Source organism: Sorex araneus, chromosome 3 (genome assembly GCF_027595985.1).
Source record: "Sorex araneus isolate mSorAra2 chromosome 3, mSorAra2.pri, whole genome shotgun sequence".
Lineage (NCBI taxonomy): Eukaryota > Metazoa > Chordata > Mammalia > Eulipotyphla > Soricidae > Sorex > Sorex araneus.
Genome location: NC_073304.1, coordinates 41704657 through 41719739, shown reverse-complemented (window position 1 = coordinate 41719739; position 15083 = coordinate 41704657). Strand labels below are relative to the sequence as shown.

At 41.3% G+C, this 15083-nt stretch overlaps 1 protein-coding gene across 2 annotated transcripts in view; it reads left to right on the top strand.

The window, feature by feature from the left end:
• Nucleotides 1-5812: 5812 nt before the first annotated feature.
• ARID4A (AT-rich interaction domain 4A) overlaps nt 5813-15083 on the top strand; it is a 71709-nt gene continuing 62438 nt past the window's right edge. Inside the window, exons 1-5 of one of the 2 annotated variants that reach the window (XM_055131339.1) lie at nt 5813-5967; nt 7085-7150; nt 9146-9256; nt 11610-11675; nt 13250-13340. In XM_055131339.1, coding sequence (XP_054987314.1) covers nt 7145-7150; nt 9146-9256; nt 11610-11675; nt 13250-13340 — 274 coding nt within the window. In that variant the 5' untranslated portion in view covers nt 5813-5967; nt 7085-7144. Of the gene's footprint in view, nt 5968-6722; nt 6870-7084; nt 7151-9145; nt 9257-11609; nt 11676-13249; nt 13341-15083 lie in introns of those variants that run through there. The other variant, XM_055131340.1, reaches the window with a different exon arrangement.

Genomic DNA, 15083 nt, shown 5'->3' with positions numbered 1-15083 from the left:
TAATTGCATTCTTGCTCACAACCTTCCATCCAATTAGAACATCTTCCTTTCTTCTAATTTTACACATTACATACCTCACTATCCTTGAAAAGCCTTCAATGGTAGCTAAATTTCGTTCTGTTCTGCCGATAATTTTACACATTACATAGCTCACTACCCTTGAAAAGCCTTCAATGATGCTAAATTTTTTTCTGTTCTGAATTATCACACTATGTTTTAAAAAAATTAGATGTGATCGTGTATTCTGCTTTGATAACTCTTACAAACTATAATTTATGTCTTTAAAAAATCAGTTAAATTCAATTTTTGGTAGTAAGTGAAATGTCCACATACTCTTTAATTATGTTTTCCTTTTAACATTTTAAGAGTTAACAGTTTTTTAACAGTTTTAACAGTTTTTCTGTTTCAAATTTATGGTGACAGGGGTCAAGCCCAGAGCCAAGGCAAGGAAAATGTTCTAAACTACTGAGCTACACCTGGTCCTATATATTCCCTTTTATCAACAGTGCGCAATCTGAACCTATATTAGCATGTGGGAATGCCACTGTGTAACTAGATCACCTTGAACCCAAATCTTAAGACATGCTGTTATTCTAGGTTGAATTATGTATGAAAGAAATATAAAACCTGTGACTGCACATGGCTATAAAATCAGCAGTGACATCTAATAGGGAAAAAAAAACCAGATTGCAAAGGTTGCTTCGGTTACAAATAAATTATGTAACTTTCAAAAGCAAACCTAATGAAATCACTCTTAGAAAAGCAGCTCCGTTGAACACAGCAACCTTCTCAACACGCAAATGATTTATAAGAATAACTGCAGAGCAAAACAAATTCTACAATTTCCCAACACACACACACACACACACACACCCACCCCAATACACATATAAAATATATTACCAACCCTGGTTACTTAGAGGATAGGTAAGTAAAATTTCATACCAATATCAGAATTCTCAGTGGAAAGGTTTTTAAAAACTGCAACAGCTTGCTTCATCTTTTTTTCCACAAAGGCTTGTACTAGAAGACAAAGATTTCTTTTAATTTTGACTATATGATAGACCACACATCCTGAACAAACTTTCAAATATAATTTCCTTACGACAAAACTTTACCTATAAACACTTTCATGACAAATAATTTCTCCAGAACTGGATATTCATTATAGAGGTTAATGTGTCAGCCTTGCATACCACTGACCTGATTTCAACCCTACACGCATGATCCTCTGAACACTACCAAGATTGATTCCTGAGCACAGGGCTAGAAGCAAACCTGAACATTACCAGTGTGGCCCCCTAGTATTTTTCCATACAGAAACAAAATTAAGAATTTAAAACTTTTGTAGAGAAATTTACATCATTTACTTGGCCACAAAAGCCACTCATCATAACTAATTTTCTTTCATTTACACTTAACAGTCTTGTAACTGGTTACTAGCACTGTAGCACCGTCATCCTGTTATTCATTGATTTGCTTGAGCGGGCACCAGTAATGTCTCCATTCTGAGACTTGTTACTGTTTTAGGCATATCGAATACGCCACAGGGAGCTTGCCAGGCTCTGCTATGTGGGCAGGATACTCTCAGTAGCTTGGAGGGCTCTCCAAGAGGGATGGAGGAATGGAACGCAGGTTGGCTGCGTGCAAGGCAACTGCCCAACAGCTACAATTGCATTAAGATGTAAAATCCTTGAGAGGGGGGAAAAAAATCTCAAATAGGTTTTATAAATCTAAATTGTATTAGCAATCAAAAATCAATTCTGCACTAAAGCAAATTTTTTGACCATTAAAAAATACAATGGTTCAGACAACGTCTGTGAAATATGAAGTCTTGGGAGTTACTGTTACAATAAATAAGTTACTTTACATAATTTTATACACAAGCATACATATAGATTCAAATGAAATATTTACAAAGCACCTATCATCTATCAGGTAGGGAAACTAACAGCGAGTGGAACTACAACTGGAGGTTATCTGGAGCAGAGTTGCAAATTCAGAGAAAATCAAACAAGTGTGATGAGAGAGAAGGGTCCTGTGAGAATAGAAAAGTACCAAAGGAAAACACACACCAGAAGACTTTAAAGAAGGCTACATAGGAACATGAAGTAATTAAACTCAACTCTTTGCCATAAAACAAGTAAGTGTCTCATTAAAATAACATTTGTTCTTAATGTCCTCTAAATGTCACTTTTGTGTAGCAAAATAATTCACCTAACAAATACTTAACTATTCTAGAATAGCATGAGGTTCACAAAAATTCTCAAATTTTATCACATGTATATTTAAAGACTGTGTTGACTGTACATGGTGCTGGGTAGTAAATATAGGTTTCTCGACATCCAAGTACTGTGCTATAAAACATCACATCTTAAGCTAAATAATTATGCTTGAATAGAGACCCAGGAGAAGAAAAATCAGATATGAAAATGCCCACAAAATTTGGGGGGGCCTGGGAGAATTATAAGATGACAATAAAAAAATTAAGTCGGGACAATTAAAAGACAATTAAAAAAAATTAAGTGCTGCAATATCAATGCCTTCTGATGGACAACTGTTCAAGGATTTCACTTTATGGGTATTCCAAATAATCAGGGAACAAAGAAAATAATCAGGAATATAAAGGAAGACAGATGTATAGGTGTTTAGTCACTTATGTGTTTTTTGCAAAATCATTAGCAAAAGATACAGTGATATTCACTGACATATGACTGTTACAGAAAAAAAATTTTTTTTTAAATTCATAGTTTATATACCTTTCTTATATGGTTATACGCCTGGATTTGCAGAACGACTTCTCAAGTAAAAAGGGCTTGTGAATGAAAAAAATTTAAGCTGCACTGTCCTTAAGTACACTGCAGTTATGAAAAATGCTTCATGAACAAGGTATTTCCCATGTCCCCAATGTTTTACATAAAGAACATAAGGGGCAACAGCAGAACTAGAATTTTTATTTTGTAAAACCCTGTGAGAAAGAGGAATAGTTGTACTGCAATTGTATTTTGGTGGGGGGAATAACATACTTTTGTTTGTTTGGGGCTATGGATAGAATTTTCATGCTTAGGGATTACTCCTGGCTCTGCAAGCAGAAATTATTTCTGGTGGTGCTGGGGGAACATATGGAATGCAAAGGGATCAGACCTGGGTTGGCTACTCCAAGACAAACACTCTCCCTGCTTTTGCTCCTGCCCCAACAGAAGAGACTTATTTAAAAAAAATTTTTATTTAGCTAAGACTTAAGGAAAAGGCAGGAGGGAAGCACCTAGATTATGGGATGGGTTTCTGTAAGAAGAAATCCAATTAAGAGGATTAAAGGTTTTTTTTTTTTGCTTCTTAGAAAATTTCAAATGCCCACTGATACTATTTGGATCAGGCAGTAACAACTTAAAGCTGGGCAGTGGAATTAAAAGCAGTAACTTCCAAAGTTTTTTAGCACATTATACTATTTGATAATTTTCTTTGGAAAAAAAAAACTGCTTCACTTCTAAATTTTTATGAGCAGCATCTTTCTAATAGGCCAAATTGATAAAACTTATTATTATTAAAAGTCCAGAAATGGAAAAAACACAAACTTCAATAAATCAGTAGAGATATCCTAACTGGTCTTTTCTTTGGGAGAGGGGAGGGTGATTTTTTTTTTTGGCCACACCAGGTGATGCTGAGGGGTTACTCCTGGCCCTGCACTCATTAATCACTCCTGGAGGTGCTCAGAGGACAAGATAGGATGTCATGGATCAAACCTGGGGTCAAACTGGTTGTAAAGAAAGCACCTGACCTGTGGTGCTATTTCTCGGTCTCAAGGGATGTCCCAATTTTAAGACTTAATTCTAAAATATCGGTAAGCTCATTTAAAATTAACCTTGCAGAAGCAAATCATCATTTTTCCTCCTGGCTCTCTTGTAGCAGTCCACAGCACTGGGTCCATAAGGAACTTTTCAATGTGGTCTCTTGGAAGTGTGTTTCGGAAATTTGCCGTAGTCTCCTGTCCAGTGCCATGGGATGTGGACACCTCCTTGAATTAAGATGGGAGAGGGCAAGGTTCTCGAACCCATCCTGCGTTGAGGAGAGGGGTGTCAAAAATCTAAGGATTAAAACTCACCTAAGTAATCTTTTCGATTATTTATCTGAAATGTTCTCTTCAAAAGTGCACCCCCATTTTTTTAAAAAGAAAAAATAAACCACATGCAACTACTTTCTAATCTAAAAATCCGTCAATACATCAACTGAGTACAAAACAGAAGGCGATTTTAGGCATCTCTTTTACGATCAGTGTGTCTCGGTCACTCAACAAATAAAAGCCAATTATTTTACCTTCTTTACCGGTACCTTCAAGAAAATAATATCCCTAGAAATAGAATTTGGATGTCTATTTAGATGTCCTCCTATCGAGCAAATTTTAGTCCAAATAGGTTACTAACATTTAATTTTCATTTTTTTTTTAAAATGGAAACTTGTCAATCCTCCATCTCCACAACTTCAATTATGGTTTTTTTTTTTCCCTTATAACAAAACACCAAGGTTCTGCGACTCGAACAAGTGCGAGGGTTGGGTTGGCTGCCCGAACAAGAAAAAGTTCTACGCGGGGAGTCCTCTGACCTCACAAGGATGAAGTTAAGTCCCTGCAAAAACCAGCGCCCATTTCCTTGAAAAGGGCAGCGAACGCCTCCCCGGAGGGTGGCACAGCCGCCCGGGTCCCAGGTCGGGGGTGGGGGGGGGGGGCAGCAGCGGGCGGGCGGACCCGTCGGCGAGTCTCTCCGCAGTGGGAGACCCAGAGCCGCACCGCGTGAGGAGCACGCGGCCCCAGCTCCCCTCACGCAGGACGGGTCCCAGAACCGTGGCACCCGCCGCCCGGGGCACTGGGCTAGAGACGACGACACGCAGTTTCCGAAACACACTTGGCCAGAGGGAGGGAAGGCCCGTTCGGAGAGGAGCGGGTACTCAGGTCGGGGTGGGGGAAATAACCTCCACCTTCCACCCCGACAGTACGGGCTCCCCAAAGATCGACCCGGGAAACGCGAGCTGGACGTCTCCGCCGCGTCCTCGTCTGGGCGGGAGAGGAAGCCTCACCCCCTTTCCAATCCCGCCCTCCAACTCCCCACCCCGCCGCCAGGAGAACTCACTGAGCCATGGCTGCCGGGCGGCCCCTCCACTTCCGGTGCCGGTGCCGGGAGAGCTGCGCCATCCCCCAGTCGGTCGGACAACCGGAGCTCCCAACTGACCTTCTGGACGGGGCCGCGACCCCAGCGACCATCACCAGGTGGTGCCCTGGACGGAGCAGGGGACGGGGGGCGCGCCGCACTCGACTCACGGCGGAAACACGGCGCTCTCGCCGCGCCAGAAGCATAAAATGCGATAGACCTACGGCCGCCGCTGCCCAGACAAAATGGCGCCGAGAAGCCGCTTTAGCGCAGGCGCCTTGCAAAGACCCTGCCCCGCCCCCGTGTAACTCCTGGCCGCAGCTCCCGGTTCGGTTTCCATGGGACACCCCGCCGCCAATCCTCGTGCCGAATTGCTCTTCCTGACCCTTCAATGTACCAATCGGTGCTTAGTCAAGCACATCCGGAGTCTTCTCTACCAATCAGTCCCCAGGACATGCTTACTCAATACCTAATTCTCCAGTAATGTGAGCCTCCGGAGGCAGCCAATCATAAGTGGAAGATGTGCTACCTGCTGTTTTCCGCACCAATCCGTGGAGTTTCAGAGCTACATCCAATGAGGACGGCAGGTAGCAAACTCCAATCCGAAACTCTTCGGCGTCATGAGTAGCCAATGGGAGTTCGTGTAGAAGCGAGTCTGCTCAACAGCTTGTTATTTGGTGGATTGTGGCAGTAAATCGGGTGAGTGGGGAACCGGGCGCAGGAACTGCCTCCGCGGCCAGGAGTGGTGCTGCCCAGGCGGGGGCCCCCGGGGGTCCGTGGGGCAGAGCACCTGAGAGCTGACAGCGCACACTTCGCCCGCAGTTTGGTAGGTGGACAGAAGGGAGACGGAGGTTAAGTGAATGCACGTAGCGGGAGTAGCAGCTGGTGCTGCTGTGGGGTCCCAGTGCAGTTGGAAGCTTTGGAGGTGGGGAAGGGGGTGCTGGACAAGTGGTGCGGCGAGCGTAGGGGTTGGAGCAAGTGGCGGAGCTGCGGCAGCAACTGCAAGAACCGCCGCCGCCGCCGCAGCCGCCTCCTCGGCCACTTCCCCGGGTTCCCGGGAAAATGGCTGTGGGGCTGGTCGCGCCGCTAAGTTTGCTTCCGTGCAGTGTAGAGCGGGCTGCTTTGGGGAGCCAGCCCCCAACTTCGCGCCGTGTCCTCCCGTGTTGGAGTCGGTGGCAGTACCCGGGAGATTGGAGGCTGGTACCTCTTCTGGGCTGTACAAAAAGTTGAGGCGGGCGCAGGGAGGAGGCGGCGGCTGCCGCTGCGCGGCTCCCCTCCCCTCCCACACCCTGTCCGGGCCACCTCCCCTCCTCCTCCCCGCCTCCCCCCTCCCTCCCGTCCCCTTCCCTTCGCGGGTCTCCCGGCACTCGGGCGCCTCTTCCCCGCTCCAGGCCGCGGCCCCTGCCCCCTCGGGTGAAAGAAGCGCTTCTCCCTCTTGACATGGTGCAGAGCGGGGGAAGGAGAGCAATGGCGCCGTGACACTCCGCTGCCGCCACCGCGGGCCCGGGGCGGGCCGAGGGGGCCGAGCGGCGGAGGCGGGGCGCGGGCCGGAGTGAGGGGATCCGGGGGGCGGCCGCGCCGGTGGGGGGGACCCCGCCGAGTCGCCGGAGGCGCCCAGCTCGGAGCCCGCCGCGGTCGTCCCCGGGGCGCGGAGTTGAGCGTTCCGGGTCAAAGTGGCGGAGGAGGTGGGGGCGCGGTGGGCCGCCGGCGAACTCCGGGGCGGAACGGGTAGGTTTGCCCTTTGGCGCCAGTGGGGTTCCCGCTGCCCGCCCGGCCCGCTCCCGCGTCCTCGCTGCCCTCCGGGTGCGTGGGGGCGGGGGGGCGATCTTCCCCCCGGCCCGGTGCAGGTTCTGTCCCCCGCCCCGCCGCGTTTGTTTACTTTCTGGAACCGGGTCGCTCCCCACGGTGGGCTGATTCTCTCGCCTGTCTTTCCCCGGCTCTAGCGACGGAGAAGGTGGCCGAGATAGCTCGCTGAGCTGGACCCCCACAGATCGCCGGGGAAAATGAAGGTAAGTGGAGTCAACGCAATCGGGAACCTCGTGTCCCGGACACTGCCTGTCATGAGGCTGGTGCTGTGGAATGTCATTCTCCCCACCCCCTCGAAAAATTCATGCCTGCACTGAGAAGCCCTTTTTTTTTTTTCCTCCCCTTCTCCTCCCCCCCCCCTCCCCGAAAATAAGGACGTGTTGAATGGGCAAGAAATGATCATTGTGTCTAAACACAGGCAGTTCGGCTCCTCTCTGAAGCTTGTTAGCACTTGGGAAAGGCTGGTGCAGCCTTTCCATTGTTGTCCATTGGGCTAGTATTTTTAAACACTTCCTGTGTTGGCAGCAAGCTTTGCAGAAGTTAAAGCTTTTGTCCTGCTTCGGTTCTTTGGGGGATTTTTTTTGAAATTCTGTTTTTTTTCCTTCTCGAGTGCCCGTGCAGATTTTTAAATTTTTATTTTATTTTATTTTTAGGAGAGAGTGGATTGGGTCAAGAAGGTAACCTTTCTTGGGGGTGATAAAGTAAAATTGTATGACTGAAATATTTCAAGAACTACAATTGAGTATACTTTGTTATAGTTCAGTCGTTACAGTAACTATTTAAGAAATATGTAGCGGAGCCAACATTAGGCTATATGTATCTGAAGACAGACCAATGTTGCAAACATCCGTGTATGTGATGTATTCATGTATAGAATGGAGTACTCAGGTCAGATACTTGCCAAAAGTAATCCTAAACTGTTCTCCAATCTGCATGTTTTGTGATATACTAAGCTTTAAAGTGCCTTTATTTCTAATTTTTTCATACTTATTTAGAAAGTATTAAACTCTGAAATGGAGGAATTTCCCAAACTTTATCTTGCTTTCCTACCTTAATGAAGTATGACACACTTCCAGTGTTACTTGGAAAAAATTATTGGAGAATAAAAAAGTATTTCTATGTAAAGTATCTAAATGATTATCTTTGCAGTTACCAATGCTAAGTTGATTTGTGAACTTACCTAACTTGACAAAACATTGAGATAGCAATCGTTCTGTTACTGTCAAGATTAAAATGAACTGCAGAATAAAGTTTCTTTCATCTTTCAATTTATCATTCTGATCATGACCACTTTATAAGAGCTCCATGATTTTTTTTTTATTATTATTGGAAAGTAGAAGAGAAAGGAAAAGGAATTCCCCGTGTGAGGAGGAACTTAGTATAGGACTAAGTTGATGATGATTCTTATTAAATCTTAATACAATTATTATCACCGAGACTGGTCTGGTAAATTAGATGCAGGTTTGAATCCCTTCAGATCTCTGTTATGTAACAGCTGAATTTAGACTTGAACCTTTAAAGTGAAGCTTTAGCCAGTGATAATGCTCTCCTTACTAAAAGGAATGGTTTTATTTCTGATTTTTTTAATTAACCCTGTGTCCAAAAGATACTTTATGAACCTATCTTAACAAACATTTAATTATGTATTGTTAATATAATGTTCTTTTTAAAATAAGACACATTAAATTTTTTTTCTATTTTTTTCCCTTTTTTTCTTTGTCATTTTCGTTTTTGGGCCACACCTGGTGGTTCTCAGGGCTTACTCCTGGCTCTTTACTAAGGGATCACTCCTGGCGGAGATTGGGGGACCCTACGGAATTCTGGGGATGAAATCCCAGTCAATAGTGTGCAAGGCAAGGATCCACCTGCTGTACTATCAATCCCTAATTTTTCATTCCTTTAAAGTGTAAAATTGTTGAAACATTTTACATAGAAAGAAACATTACATTTCCTTATGTATATTTTTATTTACAGCTCAAAATGTTTCTATGTTAACAGACACCAGTATAAAAAAGAATTATAACAAACTCAATGAAGGATAAAGCATTATTTGCGGTAGGAGTATTTTTAAAGTTATGATTTGAACATGAGGATAACTTGAGTGTTTTTATTACTTTAAATACAGAAACTTTCAATGAGACAAGATTGGAGTAAGGAGAATTAGTAGTGACATTTACGTTATTTGTTCTTGTAATCAGGCGGCGGATGAGCCTGCCTACCTGACAGTGGGAACTGATGTCAGTGCCAAGTACCGCGGTGCCTTCTGTGAGGCAAAAATTAAGACTGTGAAAAGACTGGTAAAAGTAAAGGTAAGTTTTTTTTGTTCCTTTAAATACAGCTTGTTTTAACTTTTTAGCTTTATTAACTCTACATTGAAGAAAGGTGGGGAGGGTGGCATTTAAATTACCATTTTATGTATTGACTCATTATTTTTGACTCATTTCTAGGTAAAAGTACTGTTATCTATAAAGCTAGATTAAAAATATACTAATAGTTGGTAAATAGGCTGAGGATTTTATCTTAACGGTGGGACTCATACATGCATGTATAAGGCACTGCATTTGGTCTCTGGCACCCTGCCTCCTCCATTTGAAAATAATTAAAAATGAGAAATTATTTCAAAATGCTTTTTAAAAATACTGTGCTCTGTGCTCGTGCTTCTTACCACTTGGGTCTTTCCTACTTAAGGTAGCATGCTTACTTAGACTATCAAACAGCTGAGGAAAAACTGCAGTGGGAATTATGTTTTAAGACAATATCAAAAATGGTTTAAGAGTTTCATTTTAAAGATGCTTCTACGGTGGAAAATAGTGAGCACATTATTTCTGTACAATTTTAGAAATACAGAAATAGAAAAAAGGATTAGTACACCTTAGTTTACATCTCAGAAATACTGTTAACATTTTGTGTTCTATTAATTTTCTGTGTAAACTTTATAAATAATCGTGGTTACCTACATATTAGCAAGGCAATTCATGCTCATTATAAACATTTTATGACTATAGAACTATCTAATAAAGTTTAGGAAAGTCCTACTGAATATTACTACAGAGAGATTAGATATGGTATACCAGATTGTGTATTCTTTAATAATGTTGTTATTTTTACTGGGTTATCTTTTTTGACGGGGCGCTATACAAGTGATACTCTGGGATTACTTCTGGCTCTGTACTCAGGAATTACTCTTGGCGGTGCCTGGGGGATCATATTGGGTGTTGGAGATTTAAATTTGGTCAGCTGCCTGCAAGGCTAACCCCTACTGGCTGTACAATCATTCCAGTCCCTATTGGATTATCTGGAACCTGCAGTTTTGCAATTTGCTTTCTAGTCACATATCAGATCTTTTTCTACAAGAATTAAACACCCTTGAACTGAGGAAATGTTTGACTTACTTGATTCTGTACATAGAGTAGAGATTGATTCACAGTGGACACTGAAAAAAAGGTAAAAAAAAAAAATGAACTAAACCAGTGATTCTGAAAATGTGAATCCAAATACCTGGAACTTGTTGATGATGCAAATTCTCAAGTTCCCACCCCAGATATACTGAATCAGAAACCTGGGGAGCAATAGTATTTCAGATTTAACAATATGAGTGTTGCTGATACTTGTTGAAGTTTGAGAACCATTGAACTAGATGAGTGTGATTTGTGTGGTAAATAGACTTTGATATCATTGTTATAAAATTTCCATTTTAATTTTGGTCTGTCTTAAAACTTTTTTTTAATTCAATTTGTTTTTCTATTCTGGTTTTCTGTTCTGTTTTGCTTCATTCTATTTGTTACTTATTCTATTTATTCTATTATTAGGATGCCCTTTTACATTAATTATTTTGTTTCATATAGCCTTTTATTATGGAAGCTATAGTGCATTTGACCTCTAAATGTTTGAAATTGTTTGAGAATTTTAACATTTTTTTTAGTATAGTAATTATTTTGTGTATCTGACTTAAATATAGTGATTGTTTAGGAAGTTTTTATCATATGTATGTTATCTAGAATGTGAATTTTCTTATTTGGGTACTTGCTCTATTTGAATGGTTCCCCTGTGCATTTGGGATGATCACTTAGTAATAACTGAATCATGATTTAAGATATAAAGGACCAAAATAATTCAAATTTCAATTTTTCATAGGGGCCACTCCAGGCAAGACGCTTGTGAGTTTAGTATTCATGGGCCACCATGCCTGCACCCAGCACTGCTGGTTGAGCCACGCGGTACTTGGAATTGGACTCAGCATTGTATATGCCAGGCATATGCTCTTCAGCTTAATCTGTCTCTCCTGACCTGGTTTTAATTTTTTACTTTGCATATAAACAATTAAGTTGGGTTCTTTATATACTTGGTGACAGAACTGTTTATGGCTTGATGAAAAGCGGTGAAGGCAGACTTAAGCTTTTATGGTTATTACAGATTATAAATTTTCTTTAGTTAAGCAAACTAAATGCATGTAATCTGCATTCTTGCTATCTGTAGGGAATATAGTGATTATGCAGGACCCTAGTCCTCAAAGAGCTCAAAGTTAATGAGAAAATAAATACAAATACAAGACAATGTAATAACAAGGCTATAAGCAAGCATGACATTATTGTTATAGTGTTACCAGTATATGTATATATTGTATGAAAAGTAACAGAATTATTATTCAAAATTGTCTTTCAGGTACTCCTGAAACAGGATAATACAACACAGTTGGTGCAGGATGACCAAGTAAAGGGTCCCTTAAGAGTACGTATGTTTTATAGTTTAAAGTATAAAATGACAAATCATTAATAGTTGCTCATGAAAATTTTACACTTAAATATACACAATTAAAATTGTATAAAAATATTAATTAGGAAAATATAAATAAGATTGTAGATAGAATAAATGATAATGTTCCTAATTTAAGAATGCTAAATGTGGCTAAATTTATTTTGCATACTTTATGTTTTGAATTTTTGAGTATCTGACTTATTTAATTATTTCCATAGATGTTTCTAGCTTGACAAGTTAAAGTTATATACTAGTATCTTAAGTTTGAATTTTTTATTGTTCTCATTTACCAAGTAAATTATGTTGGGTTCATAGTTCAGTTTAATGAAAAAAATCTATATATATTATATATATTTTCCATTTGTTTTTGTTCATTCACATAATAAATTTTATTAATGTCAAATTACCTCTTCGGTTAATATCTAATATAGAAGGCCTTGAAGATGAGAGACGTTCAGTTTGTCTGTCCTCTCTGCAGGTGAAATTTATCTAAAAAGTTCTTTGAGACTGAGCGATAGTAATAGAGGGTAGGGCAGACCCAAGTTCGATGCCTGGCATCCCTTATGTTCCCAGGGGTGATTCCTGATGCAGAGCCAGGAGTACCTGATTACCTCTAAGTGTGACCCGAAACCCCCTCCCAAACCCCCCAAAACAAAAAATAAAAGTTCCTTTAATATACATTCTAAATCCAGTGCTCAGTGTTTCTACAAAGAAAATTCAAGCTAAGTTTGCTTAAATATTTCATAATTTTTGGAAACCATTGAAAAATATAAATAAGGAACCATAACTATAAAAAGTATCTGATATAATTTAAAAAAAAACAACCAAAGTAAGACATAAGACACTCTTGTGGTCTCTTGGGGCTGGAGCAGGTTAGGGCGCTTGCCTTGCATGTGGCCTACTAGATTCTATTCCGGACATGCCATGTGGTCTGGAGCCACGTGCAGAGCTGGGTGTAAACCCTGAACACTATAGGGTTTAGTCCTAAAACAAACATAAAAAGGGACTGGACTCTGCAAATTATTTTCTCTTCCTGTGTCATAATTTTTCAGTATACAAAATATTTAATGTATAAAATTTTGGGTTTTTTGTTTTTCCTTTTTGAGCCACCCCCAGTTGTGCTGAGGGTTTACTCTTGGCTGTGTGCTCAGGGACCACTCCTGGCAGAGCTCAGGGACCATATTTGATGACAGGGATTGAACTCAGACCAGCTGAATGCCAGGCAAGTGCTATCTATCACTCTGGCCCCAAATTCTTCTATTTTTTTTTTTTTTTTTGCTTTTTGATTCACACCCAGTGATGCTCAGTGGTTACTCCTGCTCTGCACTCAGGGATTACTCTTACTGGTACTAGGGGGACCGTATGGGAGGTTGGGGATCAAATCTGGGTCAAATGCATGCAAGGGAAAAGTGACTTACCTGCTGTACTATTACTTCGGCCCCTTTGCCCCTAAATTCTTGTATGAAAGCTTACTCGGGTTGTAGCATTGCTGAGGGTGATTTGGTTTGTTTAAATTAAGGTAATGAAATCTTTATTTTGTATTTCAGGTTGGAGCTATTGTTGAAACAAGGACATCTGATGGATCTTTTCAGGAAGCTATCATCAGCAAGTTGACAGATGCTAGTTGGTATACTGTGGGTAAGTTGTTAAGCATATTAATATATTGGATTTGATTTGGGGGTTGTGCAAATACCTCTGTTTTGTAGATATACTTAGTCATTATGTTGTCAGAAAAATACATTTTGTTTATTTGGGGGCCCAAGTGATGTTTGGAACTCTTAAGGGCTGCTGCCTGAGATTCTTGGCCCACCAGCCAGGTGGTTAAATTGCTCTCCCTGAGGATGAGGTATGGGAGAGAAACATGATACAGGAGGTAAGGCGCTTGTGTTGCCTGTTGCCTGTGGTCCTGTTGGCTGTAACCCTAGTTCAAATCACCAGCACACGTATGGTCTCCTGAGTACCACCTGGGTCACTCTTGAGCACAGAGCTATGAATAAGCCCTGAATATTGCTTTTGTGTATACAGAACATTATTTTTTTTAACTGAAGAAAGGTTAAAAAAAAAAAGAATGTGGTATTGCTTGTGCCATGTGATGCCAGGGAACCCAGGTACCCCCCTGGCAGTGCTCAGAGGTCTAAGGGCTATACCTAAGTGATGCTTGGGGGATTGATACACATGTGGAACCATGCCACCTTATAATGTCTCCCAGCTCTTGAGAAATGCATTTTCTTTTCTGTCAGCTTATTTAATATGATTAAAATGCTGGGGATTAAATCCAGGACTCATGATTGGGAAGCCTGCCACCGAGCCACTTCCTCAGCCCTGTTTGCTAAAATCTTACTGCTACACTATTGGCAATAGTGTGGCTATTTCATCCAAGAAATCTTTCCGAGGTTACCTTAATGCTTCTCTTCAAGGAAGTTAATTTTTATAGTTGTTCTTCTATAAGGAAAGTAAACAAGAGGCCTATGAGAGAGCTTAGTGACCAGGCAGGTAGCACTGTGATAAAAGATTGCAGAGCTACAATCTTTCATTGTACCTGTTTTTTACCCTCCCCCTCCCCAACTCCTTCCCCTCCTTCTCCCCCTCCCCCAACACACACATATACACACACACACATGGCTAATGTTATATACAATGTTACAACAAAATTTCAGACTAAGAACATTGTGGCACAGTTGATTCAAGCCTAGGTGAGCCTAGCTTTATTTTGGTTTTTGATACAATAAGGACTTTCTTAGTAACACATTTCTAGAACTATATTTATATTATTCATATGGATCCATTCTTAATATCCCTTGCATAAGTTAGTGCTGACATTTAAAAACCTTGTACTACCATGTAGCAGTGTGTCATAACACATGTAAATTAAGACCTAAAGTAGTAATTTTATATTGTTAATGGCAACTGCAATGATTGATGTTTCCAAATTTCCTCTGAGTATTTTAACTTTGTTTAGTTTTTGGGCTACACCACCTGTGCTGAGAGCTTTCTCCTGACTGTTCAGGGATCAGTTCCTGCCAGCGTTCAGGGGACCATATGTGGTACTGGGAATGAAAACCCTGGTCAACCATGTGTAAGGCAAGTGCCTTACCCTCTGAACTCTGCCCCCTCTCTGGGCTTTCAATCTACATAATCCTGTGGATAATATCCAGTCCTTGTTTTACACTGAACATCTATCATTGCTTGGTTTTACAATTCTGTCTTTGTATAAGGAGGGTAATCAGAGTGTTGTGGTTTTCTTGTAGAAGGAAAAGAAAGGACTCTTTAGATTTACTCTTAATGCTCTGCTTAAAGATTGTTCATCTAAAATTGATTCTCAGAGCTGTGAGGACCAAAAAAGTTAAAAATCGTACTTTGTGTTTTCTGCATTGTATTAGT